This window comes from Salvelinus alpinus, chromosome 4 (genome assembly GCF_045679555.1).
Source record: "Salvelinus alpinus chromosome 4, SLU_Salpinus.1, whole genome shotgun sequence".
Lineage (NCBI taxonomy): Eukaryota > Metazoa > Chordata > Actinopteri > Salmoniformes > Salmonidae > Salvelinus > Salvelinus alpinus.
Window position 1 is genome coordinate 51,373,250 of NC_092089.1, and position 16,117 is coordinate 51,389,366.

Below are 16,117 nucleotides of genomic sequence, written 5' to 3' on the forward strand. Positions count from 1 at the left end.
AGATAGAGTAGGATTCCTGTATCCAAACAAACCCTCAGTCTGGGCTGAGAGTTCATTTGAAAATAATGGTCATGTTCCAAGCGGACAATATTCCAGTTGTGTTGCATGCACCATCCAATGGTTGTGTGCAAGTCCTCGACTGCAGAGTCAGCTATCTGATTGCTATATCATATGATGAAGTTAGTTGAAATGTTAAACACCTATACGTGCACTGCGAGATATCAGAATCAGGTTTATTGTCGTACAAGAGGGAAATCCTAGCACAGCTCACACATGAACGCATAAAACACAGCAAGAAACAGCCACACCTGCCCATAGAGGGAAGCCACATAGAATTGTTCACTATAGTGATAGCCCCCGGGATGAAACTCCTCCAGAAGGACATGGTGCGACACTTAATTGTCCAGTATCTCCGACTTGTCAGGAGGAGGTCAATGGAGTGAGTGGTCTGGGCTGGAGATCTGGCATGCATCTGCAATGTAGTCAGCCTGGAACGTGGCCTCTGATTCCACCAAGCTTAACAGACAGAAAGCACAAACTGATGGTGGAATCTGTTCTGGTGTTTTTGAAATAATAAAGTGACACGCGTTTGCTTTTTCGTTGTGGGGGTTTCATAAAGAACCCTGCCACTAGGCATGTGTCCAATTAAAATAGTGTCACCGAGACAAAGAGGTCACATCTAAATGTGATTCTGCTCTTTCTCTGCCTTTGAAATGTTCCACCTCCTTTGCCACAGCCATATGTTCCCTGCACCCGTAAAATGGCTTGCATAGTATACATGCACTATATGCTTTCTTTTATTTGGGCTGTTGTATGCATTTTGAGATTACAGTGTGTCGATTTTGTGTTTTGTATTCTTCTTTGCATGATTTTGAATTGTGTTGAGCAGTGCCTCACAAATAATGCATGCATAACATACATCCATTTGTGACAACTTACATTTGACAGGGTGAAAATGGCTTATCAGTCTCTGGACATAAATGTTCAATTACTTAGGTTGGCCAGACTGCCTCCCACAGCATTTAGTATGACATTGTGAGGTCCTCTGTCAGTTCAATTCCCATATATCTTGTTTACAATATCTTTTTGACTACTTTATTTTCTGTCCCTGTCGACGTCTAAAACAACCTCTCCACCAGAGGTTGAGTTCAGTGCCCTCCACTACTTTACTGAGAAGATTTATGAGGGCAATTTTGAAGAGTAACCACCCCACTGAGAGGAGGTAAAGTGGTCAGCTTTTTAACCTTCCTTACCCAATTTGATTGGATTTGTCCTTTGCGATTTGACCGCCTTACACGGTGGCAAACAAGGCCAGTACTGTAACACTCCAAGGTAAGAACTATCACTTAAGTGTAGGAGGACACCCAGCTCAGCAGTCAAACTGGTAAGGAACTGGAACAACTGGTAGCCCAATTGGATTACAGGCCATAAAATGCTGTTGTCAGCTGGAGCGCACGGCACCTAGAACACTCAAATAAATACTACAAACGGATTGGTCATACAGTGCCGCCGCGGTAATAAAACCTTGTCAATGCACTATGCATCTCCTTGAAGAAGGACTTCATGTCTTCTAAGCGACAACTACTGTGATTATTATTATTTGACCATGCTGGTCATTTATGAACATTTGAACATCCTGGCCATGTTCTGTTATAATCTCCACCCGGCACAACCAGAAGAGGACTGGCCACCCCTCATAGCCTGGTTCCTCTCTAGGTTTCTTCCTAGGTTTTGGCCTTTCTAGGGAGTTTATCCTAGCCACCGTGCTTCTACACCTGCGTTGCTTGCTGTTTGGGGTTTTAGGCTGGGTTTCTGTACAGCACTTTGAGATATCAGCTGATGTACGAAGGGCTATATAAATAAATTTGATTTGATTTGATGTCTTCTAAGCCAAAGAAGTATAAACGTCCTTTCAGAGCAGAAGATAATGATGCAATTCCAGTCAACAAAGCGACACAATCTCAGTGACTGCGGTGCTGCTGCAGCTAGAATGGCTAGGTGCTGACGTCATAGTTTCAAGTTGTAACGTCATGTGCACAGGTACAGTGAAAGGCCTTGCAAAACACTATGACAAAACATTCTAATCTAAAGTATGTTACAGGATGGTGGATGTGACTCTAAATACACACTACGGCAAAATGGCAATTTTATTGAGAAAGGTATTAGGCTCAGGGATGCTGAATTTTTGTGTCAAAGCACCAGTTGGCAACCCATCCATTATGGGATTAATTGACACAAACAAATATTACAAGAATTCTCTGTGATGATTCTGTGATAATTCTTGATGCTTGTAATATTACATACAGTAGTAACATTTGCTGTGATCCACCTGTGTGAAATTCATGTGTTTACAGTACCCTCTATCACCCATAATACAATATACGACTAGCAAAAAGCATTCATAACTACTCGTGGCTCCTTATGACAGCCTTGACAAAAGCACACATGCTTGAGAGTTATATTCTCTGTGGATTTAGAAGTACTGAGTACTATTAAATGCAATGCCCTGGCATTCTCCCGATGTTATTTTCCCCACAAGCAAAGCTTCAACTTAACATCAGGGAGGCACCTCTTCCCGTGAGAATCATTACCTGCACTTAACATTCTCTCCTTCGTGGCCTCATCACATAAAAACACACTCTCTACACCAGAGGCTGTTACTGCTTATTAATCTCTTTTAAAAACTGAACGTCATAAAAAACTAAAAATGTTTTCCAAGTTGAGAAACTCTCTTCTCCATATCGAGATAAGATAACTAACACAGATAAGGTCAAAACAGTGCCCCATGACTATAAATGCAATATGTTGTATAGCTTATGTTACTTACACATTCTGCATATCAATATAGCAACTTATTTTCCTGTTTCACCCGTTTTGCAACACCTCAGACACTATGTTTGTCATGAGAGAAGCCTCACATGGCCTGGAGCGCACCTCTTTTGAAGCACTGGCAGGATTTTGTTTTATTAGGCTGTTCTTCCTCTTCCAAACATGGCCATTTGCATTTTAAACATGTCAATGAAATGGCTTCCTCCTCAGCGACTGTCGGTGAGTTTGGCTGCAGAGCATAAGGTGTCTGGTTTGTATAACAAAATGGACCCCTTTGGATACATATTTGGTCCATTTGTATCAGGGCAGAACACATAGCACTTTTTGCACTTTCCACCGGCACTTATTGTATTCTTTCCAGCATGGAATTAAATGAAGTATATTTCTCGGCCTCCATGGTTTTTCCTTTTAATGGTTCGAGTGTGAGTACCTGCTGAACTCCATGGTCATTTTTTTCTCTCACGCACCGGCCACAATTCCCCTTAGCCTGAGCACAGACCCTCAAACGTCTTTGCTACAGACAGATAATCTGGCATTTGCCCGAAATGCCAGATGGCCAGTCCGCCTCTGGCTACAGAACACATAGGTGCCACAATTACTCAATACTAGTCCATCTAAACAGAGATAAACGTGCGCAGGCAGCACATGGTGCTCCAGGGTGAAGACTATGTTATTGCTGCATTGATAAATTACATGATCAATCGATTAGATAGTATAAAGGTTTTGCTATAAAGAGATAAAAAAAAGCATTTCAGTGGGAATGTCTTCCAGAGAATCAATGTTTGACCTACTTTTTTAGTTAACTGCAAATGATGCAGGTTATTTTATTTTTTTCCCTTCGTCATAGGGAACTAAGTTAGATTGGGAAAAGGCAACATGTTTAAAGAGTAATTGTAACTTGTTAACGTAATTGTTCTAAGCGATTCCAGACCACGTTAGCGCTATGATCTTAAAGGGATAGTTCACTCAAATTCCAAAAGTAGATATCCTTTTGGTTTTGTTAACCTTGCTACTGTCACTAAATGCATTTTTCTTTTGCACTTGTGTCCAAAGAACAATGCAAGTCAATATCCCAGATAAAATCATTTTTTCGTGTTTGATGTCCAAATCATTTTAAAATAACTGTATAGAGTTAAAAAATACATTTTAGACACTTTGGGATGATTTGGCAATGAAGCTTCTATCTATCAAGGAAGGTTATACTCATAATGCAAGTGGAGTTCAGTGAACCACCTCCGGTACACTTTACTTTCTGTGACCTAGTTAACTCTTAGACTATTTTGCTGTGTCGAAGTAAAATATCCTGTTGTATAGTAATGTAATCTGGGGGAACAACATTAACCTGCTTACAGGAGGACAGTATCAAAGGAACAAGTTCAAGATTCAAGTGGTTGACCTACCATCCCAATGACAAAGGACCATCAGTCTTGTTCAAAGATGAATCACCAACTTCCTTCTGTTTTGCTCGTTCCTCTCCTCCCTCTCATATTGTACTGTTAGCCTCCACTCATAATGCAAATTGTCAGAGATACCATGCAGCTACGCGGGAGAGCTGCCGAGGAGCACAGATTTTGTGCTTAATGGATTGCCGCATTTGCTCTCCTTACCGGTAGAGATCCACCGTCGAGCCCCATTGAGCCTCCCTAATTTGTCTTGTTACATTGAGGTTAAACATTTTATTAGTAGCTCTTTTTTAAAATGTTTTATCCTCGGCTGACTTCATTACGTCAAAGCATTTATGGGGCTCCATTTGCTTACGAATGCCTTTAAGGGTGGACGAGAGGACCGCATTAGCTTGGTGTCGCCGTGATATCCTTCCCCTAACCTTCCTCAGATTTGTGTAAGCTTACACAGAAGGTGGAATAATTCAAATAGGTATTTTGGGGGTTGGGGAAAGACTAAAGCTAACTGTCTGCTCTAGCATAAGAAAGATGCTGAGAATTGACATACTTTCATATTGACATACTTTCATATTATGCATAAAGGACAATTATGACAATGTACTACTCCAGCACCATAAAAGGCCCAAGTGGCATTTAACAAAATGTAATTTGTCCCGAGAGCTGAGCTGTGTGGAGGGTATAGATTTTGAAAATGGGTCTTTGCTACGAGGACTCGGGAAACACAACAATATAAACGTCAACCTTGTGGCCATAGCCAACGCCAGCGAGGAGTGACAGCTGGCATTTGTCAGACACGTTCTCCAACTTACCCTTTCGTCCCAAAACACAAACAGCTGTGTTATGGGGAAACAAATGCAACCGTGTTTTCTGTCTTTACCTGCCACATTCTGACAGGTGTCTGACACCTACTTTCTCTCACCACTCCTGTTTCTATGAGCAGGCAGGGAGGTGACAACAGCTTTCTTTTGTAATGTACGTCTGAGCTGCAGTTGTTCCTGACAGGCAAGTGTATTCTAAAACAATGGAAATTAGGTAGCGTGTCAGTTAAAGAGGTGAAGAGAGGGAGGGTGGCTGCGCAGAGGAGGAAGGGAGCGGAGGGGGGGACTGTTGCTTTTGACAGGTGAAAGAGGGAACGAGCTAGGCTATACCATACCTTGCTGCATGAGGGAGCCCACACCGAACCAGAAGCTGTTAAGGAGGGTGAAGTTGTTCTCCACCACATCGGATCCGGGATTGCAGGGATGGGCGTCGTACCATTCGTACGGACTGAACCTACAGGGAGACGGGTGGAGAATGATATCAGGAACAAAGGCTCCAGTGTACCACCATTTCGGCATAATAGTGTATTGTTACTGTGGGGCTCAGTTAACACTGATGAGGCATGGGGAAAGAGATAATGTGCATTAGAATTCAATCCCTTTCTCACCAACATAAACATCAATATAGAAATAATGGATACTCATGTAGCCCACCAATGTTTGCACACAGATGTTATATACAAAGAGAAAGATGTGTTTGAAGGAAAACTATGACTCAAAGCAGTTGAGTTCAAAGCAATCAATGATATAACTGTGTTCACACTGTAATATGGGGATGGGGGTAATATAGGGACTTACACAGATCTGAAATATTGCTCCCAAGTTTAGATGTTTTATGCATGGGTATACCTATCTTGGATTAATTTCATGCTCTTGGCCAGTAATCCTGTGGCTTTTGGGTTTGAACAATAGTAATGCATCTCAAATTGGTTCTAATAAGACCGGAACAGAAGCTGTGCTTAATAATACATTCTAGTTCTCTGCATGGAAGGCCTCTCCGCTGGATAGAGCACTCCTGATGTGTCCTTGAGCCTAGCACTTAACCTGAATTCCGCCTGACAAAACCACCCATGAAGTGTTAGCCTACAGTGTCCCTAAAGAACTGTGCAACTGTGGGCACAAATTACGGGGTGCAAAAGGAGCCATATTTTCATTTGGATTTTTACTCACTATACCAACAAAAGACAAGCTGTAAAGATGTCCACATGTATTGTTTTCAGTAAATTGATTGTTCGTGGTACATTGGACATAGCATTTGTCAGTTGTGTTAACGTGCTCTTATGTGTCCTTGATGACAGCTGTCTGTCAACCCTGTTCAAATCAAAAAGTTTGCCGTACCTTTATATATCTCTGTGCTCAAAGGTAACTTCAAAGCGAACTGTACACAAAAATGCCACTTTCAGGACGACAGATATTGAAATGTCATTTTGTGATAGAACGTGAGGCATGCAACGCTGAAAATATAGTCGTATAAAACCTGCGAAGCCCGTGGATCCACGTACTCTGGCATTTAGTGTAACATCTTTTCAAAGTGCTGCACACCATAAATCCTTTAATATAGATGAAACAGTCACTTTTAAAGGCAGATGGAGAGATAAAACATGGTAAATGTCAGTGCTTTCCCTTCCTGAAATTAATTTGGAAAATGTTTTCAAATACGATCTGATTTATTCAGGGTGTTTTGCTGTCAGAGCAGAGGAAGAGGAGGCTTAGATCCTTCGAAGCCAGATAGCAACTCTTCTTAAAATATGCTGCTTCTATTTACTGACTTTCGTGAAAGTTGGCCAATGAGTGGAGAGAATAAGGTAACTCTTGATTTTGATAGTCCATCAGTAACATTTCAAACGTAATATCTACTAACCCTAGCACTGAACCTAATCTTAACCCTTACCCTTATTCTAAACCTTAACTGTAACCTTAGCTAGCAGCTGCTATCAACAAATAGTTTGTTGATAGTATGATGCTCTACAGATTATCCAAATAAAGTGTGACCAAAAATGATCCCGAAAATAGTCTCTTTTCAAAAAGAAGAAACTCAATCAAGACCTTCAAGTTAGATGTCAAATGCCAATGATCTATTTTGACCTCATCAGTCACTGTGACATTGATGTTGAGCGATATTTGTGTGTGAGGACCATATACAGTGTCAATAAAGTGTCTTCTGAAACATTAGTTTATTTACAGCAGTGGTTCCCAAACTTGTTATAGTCCCGTACCCCTTCAAACATTCAACCTCCAGCTGCGTACCCCCTCTAGCACCAGGGTCAGCGCACTCTCAAATGTTTTTTTGCCATCATTGCAAGCCTGCCACACCCACACCCCCACACACACACACACACACACACTATACGATACATTTATTAAACTTAAGAATGAGTGTGAGTTTTTGTCACAACCCGGATCGTGGGAAGTGACAAAGAGCTCTTATAGGACCAGGGCACAAATAATAATATAATAATATTCAATAATTTTGCTCTTTATTTAGCCATCTTACATATAAAACCTTATTTGTTCATAAAAAATTGTGAATAACTCACCACAGGTTAATGAGAAGGGTGTGCTTGAAAGGATGCACATAACTTTGCAATGTTGGGTTGTATTGGAGAGAGTCTCAGTTTTAAATCATTTTCCACACACAGTCTGTGCCTGTATTTAGTTTTCATGCTAGTGAGGGCTGAGAATCTACTCTCACATAGGTACGTGGTTCCAAAGGGCATCAGTTGCCAAGACAAGAAACTCTGAGCGCAGCCCTTTCCAGAAATCTGGCAGGGGCTTCTGATTAAATTACATTTTCACAGAACAGCTTGTTGCAATTTCGATGAGGCTCTCTTGTTCATATATCGGTAAGTGGACTGGAGGCAGGGCATGAAAGAGATAACGAATCCAATTGTTTGTGGTGTCCGTTTCGGGAAAGTACCTGCGTAATTGCGCACCCAGCTTACTCAGGTGCTTCACTATATCACATTTGACATTGTCCGTAAGCTTGAGTTCATTTGCACACAAAAAATCATACAATGATGGAAAGACCTGTGTGTTGTCCTTGTTAATGCAGACAGAAAAGAGCTCCAACTTCTTAATCATAGCCTCAATTTTGTCCTGCACATTGAATATAGTAGTGGGGAGTCCCTGTAATCCTAGACTCAGACCATTCAGGTGAGAAAAAACATCACCCAGATAGGCCAGTCATGTGAGAAACTCATCATCATGCAAGCGGTCAGACAAGTGAAAATTATGGTTAGTAAAAAAAACTTTAAGCTCGTCTCTCAATTTAAAAAAACATGTCTATACCTTGCCCCTTGATTATCAGCACACTTCTGTATGTTGTAAAAGCGTTACATGGTTGCTGCCCATATCATTGCATAATGCAGAAAATAAATGAGAGGTCAGGTGCATTGCTTTAACAAAGTTAACCATTTTCACTGTAGTGTTCAAAATGTCTTTCAAGCTGTCAGGCATTCCCTTGGCAGGAAGAGTCTCTCGGTGGATGCTGCAGTGTACCCAAGTAGCGTCGGGAGCAACTGTTTGCACGCGCGTTACCACTCCACTATGTCTCCCTGTCATTGCTTTTGCGCTATCAGTACAGATACCAACACATATTGACCACCAAAGTCCATTTGATGTCACAAAGCTGTGCAGTAATTTAAAAATATCCTCATGTTGTCCTGGTTTACAGTGGTTTGCAGAAGAGGATGTCTTCCTTAATTGACCCCCATAAACGTAACGGACATATACCAGGAGATGTGCCAGGCCTGCCACGTCTGACTCATCCAGCTGTAACGCATAGAATTCATTGCCTGGTATGCGAAGCAGTAATTGTTTCAAAACATCTCCTGCCATGTAACTGATGCGTCGTGAAACAGAGTTGTTTGATGAAGCAATGTCTGTATAGTTTTTTTGGCCTTTTCCCCCAGCATTGTCCTAGCCATATCCGCCAAAAAAGGAAGAATTAAGTCCTCCAAATAGTATGGGGCTTGCCTGTCCTAGCCACTCAGTAGCTCACCTCTTATTAATGGTATCTGTTGCTTATCTTACTACTCGAAAGTCATCTTTATTCTCGCTCAAAACACTCCCGTGGCTTATTTTTCAAATGTTCATGTTTTGTTTCTAAATGCCTGCACAAGAGTGAAGGTTTCCCGCGAGAGAGTAACGGTTAATGTGATTGGATGTTAATTATTTGACTAGGCTACCTGTATTTGACATTGTGTTGTTATTTTGCTGAAGACTAGATGGTTTAATTTTATTTTTGACAGTGAAACGAGGCTACTCAGGCAAGAAAAAAAACTCACCCAAATGTATAGTCCCGTTGGAAAATATAAATGTACTGTTTGAAAATGTGGCATTGCGCGTACCCCTGGGGGGAATACCTGATTTAATGGAACACATAACTTTGCATCTCCATTTGCCTCCATTTAATGGTGAAGGTGCTTAAAGATGGCGACATCCATGCACTTAATACAAATTCGTTGTTTACCTAATTCTCTGTATTGTACATTGCTCTGTTACAATATTTTTGTATCGTCATTAGCACAGTATGTACAGTATACATGAACACAATTTAAGCAGACCATTTAAAAAAAACAAAAAATGTCGATTGTGCTGATTTATTGGCGCATTGAATCATGTCACGCACTGTCGTTGTAAAACCATGACGTCATATTTTAATTCCAAAATCTTTATGCACCTTCGCCACTCATTGTGTATTTTTCATTAAATCAGGTCACACTCCAGTGATGCAACAATCTCTCCAAAAAATCAGTCCTCTAAATAGCCTGAATGAGATTCAGAAAGCAAACCCTCGCCTCTCCCTCATTCTCGGCAGCTAGACAGATATAGCAGAAGCACCTGAAGCGGTAACTCAAAGAAATTGAAACTTGACCAATGTGTTGCTATTTGAAAAGATAAGGATGACTGGGGAAAAACTCCATTATTACACACTTGCTAGAGCGTAAGTTCTTATCAACATTGGCATGGTATAGAAGGAGTCTTATTTTGTAATCTGTATTCCACTTCCCATTTTTATCTTATGGAATTTCAAAGATATATTTTCCAGGTCCTGGGTAGTGTATTGCAGCATTGAAGCGTGTGATGATTTCTACCCCCCTAGTTACATCCTTAAAGAGATGCCAGGTTTTAAGAGCACTGATAAGGCAAGTGCATATACTCTACCGGGCACTGCTCAATGTTTTCTCTTTCGTACTTAGAGCATGGTTGTGATTCATTTTCTGTTTTCACGCTTCTGTAAGCACTCGAGTAGGTTTCCCATATTGTTGACCTATAGTCATGGACTCCAAGATGGCTGTGGCAAAACATAAGGCTTAGCGCTTTCATAGTTCTCTTCTCATGAGTGCCTGCTCAGTGACATGGATTGTGATTGTCCAGAAAAGCTTTGGTTTTCAAAGTTGTCTGAATTGTTTTCAACTATAGACTATCAGTACAGTACGTGCCTACCTGATATTGAACACATACATTTGCCTCTTTCGTCAAAGCGTTCTGGTTTTTCTAACATCTCAAGCACCCATACATCAAACTGCTATTTGAGCCTTCTTTTGGCTCAAATCACTTCTGCTCGCTTTCTGGGCAGGTCTCCAAAGAATGATGCAACAGTCAGAGATAATTTTTTTGTTATACTTATAGAACAGGGTGCTAAAACGAGCTTGTGTCTCAAGACATAATGGGAGAGGTTTGAGGAGTGCAGCTGACTCCTCTCAGAACCCCAAGCCCCTTCAAAAGCTCCACATTCTCAGAACTTCCTCAAGCACCACTCTGCATTTGGAGGCACCAGGAAGCGGTGAGAAGCAGTGACAATGACCACCCAAGGCGAGGAGGATGCCTGCAAGTGGCACATGGGTTCTTTTCTTTATCTCTTATGTAAAGAATGCAACACAGAAAGTCTCAGGAACACATTTGGAACACATAGGGAAATATTGAAAAAATCAGAGATACTCTTCAATGATCTCAATCTATACTAATTTCATGCATTTACTAATAGGTTCAACTTTCAATGATTTTCAATGATTTGTGGGGAATGTGGAAATGATAACAAGCACAAGTAAATGTCATGAGGGACATTTCTTTTTTATTATTATCAAATTTCTTTCGCCAGGTATCGACAGGTATTTATTTTTAGACATTTCGAAGAGGAAAGTTTTTCAAAGAAGCATTACAACTGCAGAGAAATTATACAGGAAACGCTTTGAATTGGAGAGCATAACTTCGCTGGTGGTTTGCTACTCTCATCCTTTTCCTCCACTGCTGGGCTCCACAGAGAGCCCACGCTGACATAACTGCCTTGATCACTACCCACCAGCTCACACAAAATGTTGGACTTGTACCAATTGAACATGGACCTACTGCCGAGCAGAGACCTCTCCTTATCCCCAAATGATGGAATCACTTGAGACGATCATTGACTGACTCAGTTCTGCAGAGATTCGGATTGGCCAGCCTCCTTTTGTGCACTATATCTTCCCAGATAAAACATTTCCACATAACTGCAACCATACACAGTTGCGGGCATTAAAACGTTAGGTTGCGCCTTGGTTTTGGCATGTTCAACATGGTGCTCTCCTAGTGAGAGACAGTGTTGTCACAAAAAACTATATCGCTATACAAGTTATCTTTTTAACTAACTTTTTAGTGCCTGCAACTGTAACTTAGCCCTACAAGTAGAATAAACAAAAGATATCACTCTCAATAATGTTCAATAAACACAAACACACACAGACAGGCAAATCAGGAAGTAGCCAAGAAAAGTCTGGGACTCACCTAGCGATGACGAAGAGGACACAGCTGACGCCTAGGTAGGCCAGCAGGATATAGACCCAGATGTCAGGGGTCATGGGGTTGAGGAAGGAGAAGAAGCCGTTGTTGGTGGTGTTGGGCTTGCGATACAGGATGCTGATGCCCATGCTCATGAAGGGCTTGGAGAAGTCCACGACCTTCTCACGCAGGTAGGTAATGGTAAGAGGGGCCACAGCCAAGTCGGCTCTCTGTAGGTGAGACAAGAGAAGGGACGATCAGTCAAATGATCAGATCCTTTCGCTAGCTTTATTACCTTTGTTACCCCAAAGTCATAAGACTGCTGAACAGTTAATTAAATGGCTACCCGGACTTTGTGCTTTTCACCTCCTACCTACAGTACATGCACATAGTGCTTCAATCAATCAATCAATCACCTAACCTAACCTAACCTACATGTACATATTACCTCAATCAATCACCCAACTACCTCGTACCCCAGTACACTGACTCGGTACTGGTAATCCTTGTATATAGCCTGTATATAGCCTCATTATTGTTATTTTAGTGTTATTTTATTTTGTTACTATTTTATTTGTATCTTTTTGTTCATTTTCTTACTTTTTAACTGCATTATTGGGAAAGGACTCGTAAGTAAGCATTTCACAGTAAAGTCTACACTTGTTGTAGATCGGCGCATGTGACTAACATTTGATTTGAGCTTCTTTTGCTGGGACTTTCATATGTTCTTCAGGTATGTTTGAAAATCATAGATCTGCATGAACCATTGTTGTTACACCAAAAAGGTACATGAAACTTGAAAACCAGTTTGAGGAAAATAAAATACATTGTTAGTTTCATAACAAGTACAGTGGTTTGCGAAAGTCTTTACCCCCCTTGGCATTTTTCCTATTTTGTTGCCTTACAACCTGGAATTAAAATTGATTTTTGGGGGTTTGTATCATTTGATTTACACAACATGCCTACCACTTTGAAGATGCAAAATATTTTTTATTATAAAACAAACAAGAAATAAGACAAAAACAACGGAAAACTTGAGCATGCATAACTATTCAACCCCCCAAAGTCAATACTTTGTAGAGTAACCTTTTGCAGCAATTACAGCTACAAGTCTCTTGAGGTATGTCACACAAGCTTGACACATCTAGCCACTGGGATTTTTGCCCATTCTTCAAGGCAAAACTGCTCCAGCTCCTTCAAGTTGGATGGGTTCCGCTGGTGTACAGCAATCTTTAAGTCATACCACATATTCTCAATTGGATTGAGGTCTAGTCTTTGACTAGGCCATTCCAAGACATTTAAATGTTTCCCCTTAAACCACTCGAGTGTTGCTTTAGCAGTATGCTTAGGGTCATTGCCCTGCTGGAAGGTGAACCTCCATCCCAGTCTCAAATCTCTGGAAGACTGAAACAGGATTCCCTCAAGAATTTCCCTGTATTTAGCGTCATCCATCATTCCTTCAATTCTGACCAGTTTCCCAGTCTCTGCCGATGGAAAACATCCCCACAGCATGATGCTGCCACCACCATGCTTCACTGTGGGGATGTTGTTCTCAGGGTGATGAGAGGTGTTGGGTTATTTTTTTCTTTAAGCAATGGCTTTTTTCTGGCCACTCTTCCGTAAAGCCCAGCTCTGTGGAGTGTACGGCTTAAAGTGGTCCTATGGACAGACACTCCAATCTCCGCTGTGGACATTTGCAGCTCCTTCAGGGTTATCTTTGGTCTCTTTGTTGCCTCTCTGATTAATGCCCTCCTTGCCTGGTCCATGGGTGTTGGTGGGTGGCCCTCTCTTGGCAGGTTTGTCTATTTAAATTACAGGTTGTAATACAACAAAATAGGAAAAACGCCAAGGGGGATGAATACTTTTGCAAGGCACTGCATTAAGTCCTGTAACATATGACATAATTTGAACTTTACACCAAAGTAATTTAGCGGAGATCACAGGTTGCCCCCTCCCTCCAATTTTCCCAAATCTTTTTTGTTGTTGCTCTCTACATAAACGACGAACACCTGCCCCAATGAATCACAAGAAACCAGGTCCATTCCCACATGCTTTCCCACCAGCTTCTCCCCATGCCTCCAGTATCTGGAGCCTGGTGCCTTCTGACTAGCCTAATATAGCTCTCTGAAATACTGCCCTGGCAGGGTCTGACGGTGAACGTTGCGGCCCGTGATTTTGCGTCTGGCTGCATATTCAGAAGGTCACCATTTACATTGCCTCCCCCCACACCTCCAACACATCAGGGTTGGACAGGAGATTAATGAAACCAGCTGCTTGGTTCACGCTTGGATAACTCCCTTCCTCGGAACCGAAGGAAACTCACAATGGGGTTTGGGCCAATCTCTTTTTCTTCCTTTTTGAGTGGTGGCAGAGGAACAGCGCTCAGTGTGCCAGCACCAGAATGGCCCTGATGGAGGTCAGTTAAATTAGGTATTAGTGTGTACATTGGCAAGTGTGGAGGATGTCTAGTTCTGTAGATCATATGAACGTTTGAATTACCAGAACCCTTCTCCCTATAAAGAAAATGCTCATAAGTATTCCAAGGAACAAATGTAGCTGATTTGTACTACCAAACCCAACATTATTTGGACAATCAAAGACATACTGTAATTTGTAATGTATGGACAAGGCTGGCAATGCATCTAATCAATCCCCTTCATTTATTTGCTTAGCTGACATGCTGTCATTACAATGTAGAACAATAACCACCAAAATTTGAAGAATAAAAATGCTTCTGTGGTGTCATTGACATAATTTTTGGGGTGTCACTACCACAGCTCAGTCACTCCCCCCCTTCCAACAAAATGACGTATTACTATTCTAACATTCAGAGCAGTCAATGGGGGTCAGTATAAGAAAATGGTCGAAACTCCGCGTGTGACCGTTTGGATTATACCTGTGCCTGTGGCCAACACTGTGGTGGCTAAACACAAGAAAGCTTAACAAAGAGAGAGTGTGGGCACAGGCAATCTATCATGTGGTGCAATCCACTGTGCCCTCATTAAACATTTACGTTTACAACACACACCCGCTTCCTCTGTTCTCTGCCGCCGACTGCCGCTTTTCAAGCTAGCTGCCACTCAACCGGAATACCTAGCAGCAGGTGATCCCAGCCAATCTCAGCCATCCCTATGGTGGGCTAATATACACGCTGCACGGCTATTTTCTGCTTAGACACGTATTGCCGAGTACACGCGTGATAACCTGATAGTACCCTGCTGAGTGCCACATGGCTCTGTGTTATCTGTGGGCGCGCAGATGGTATTGTAAGCTTAGAGCTGTGCTACCTTCATACTACCACACCTGATGACATTCTGTAGGATACATACAATTACACCTAGATCAACACTCCCGTCAGAGGTTAACTGTAACAATCTGTGTTACTTTCAGTCCCTTGACATTTACTGGTTTTAACGTTTGTGGGGTTTGATTGTTTAGTCTTATAGTTGTATTGAATGATAATCTTGGACAGCGCCGGAGAACATTTGTCTCACAAATGACACAGTTCGCCACATTTCCTGTACCTCTTAACCCGATGATTGTTTTACAAAGATTTGCATACGGTGCTCCAACTGCCTGCATTGTCCACCACTGTTTCAATTTGCATATATGACTAGAGAAATGTAGTCCCTGGTAATTCCATCGTCTGACTCTACAGTACGTCCCCCTTGAATAGCAAAGGATTGCAGAGTGACAATGGAATTTGCATGACTATAACATCATCCTATCCTTCAAGTAGAATTCTAAAGCACAAAAATACTATAATGTAGCAGAATAATGTAGCTGTGTTTGTTGATGCAATTGAAAGTCATGCTGCCCGTCCGTCAAAATGACAGCTCTGACCACTGTCCCGCCCTCAGTAGTCAAAACCCCCTCCCTGTTCCACTGTAAAACCAATCAGGTCTGCGACCCTCAGATAGAGACCCACGTGCATGTACGTGCCTAGGACTGCAAATAAAGCCCTTTTTCAATCCAAAATCTTGCCACGGTCCCAAATCCAGTCTGCTAACTCTACTTGTGGACAATGAGATGCGTGGCTAGCCGTGGCGTGCATTTGTTTCGCCGTAACCTTCCTGTGTATCTGTCGGCGAAAGAGATTAATTGAACAGAAACAAATGATGTGTTAAGCTCGCAATTAATACCGGCATCAACATCATGATTAATTGGATCATCTATTGTGACTAAATCAAGTTTAACATGACCTGTTGCATAATTTAACGCCTTTCCCACAATGCCCTTTGGCTTTGTAGTGGGCTTTAACGACTCAGAGGAAAATAAAGGTCGCTATGCTACATGGGCACGGAAGGC

General features: G+C 41.7%; 1 protein-coding gene across 1 annotated transcript in view; it reads right to left on the reverse strand.

Annotated features, from left to right (window-relative positions):
* The window catches only part of LOC139573890 (glutamate receptor ionotropic, kainate 3-like), a 120,154-nt gene that overhangs the window by 9,343 nt on the left and 94,694 nt on the right, over positions 1-16,117 (reverse strand). Inside the window, exons 11-12 of the mRNA XM_071397849.1 lie at positions 11,816-12,039; positions 5,386-5,504 (exon numbers count right to left, since the gene is read on the reverse strand). Of these exons, the coding sequence (XP_071253950.1) occupies positions 5,386-5,504; positions 11,816-12,039 (343 nt within the window). The remainder of the gene's footprint in view (positions 1-5,385; positions 5,505-11,815; positions 12,040-16,117) is intronic.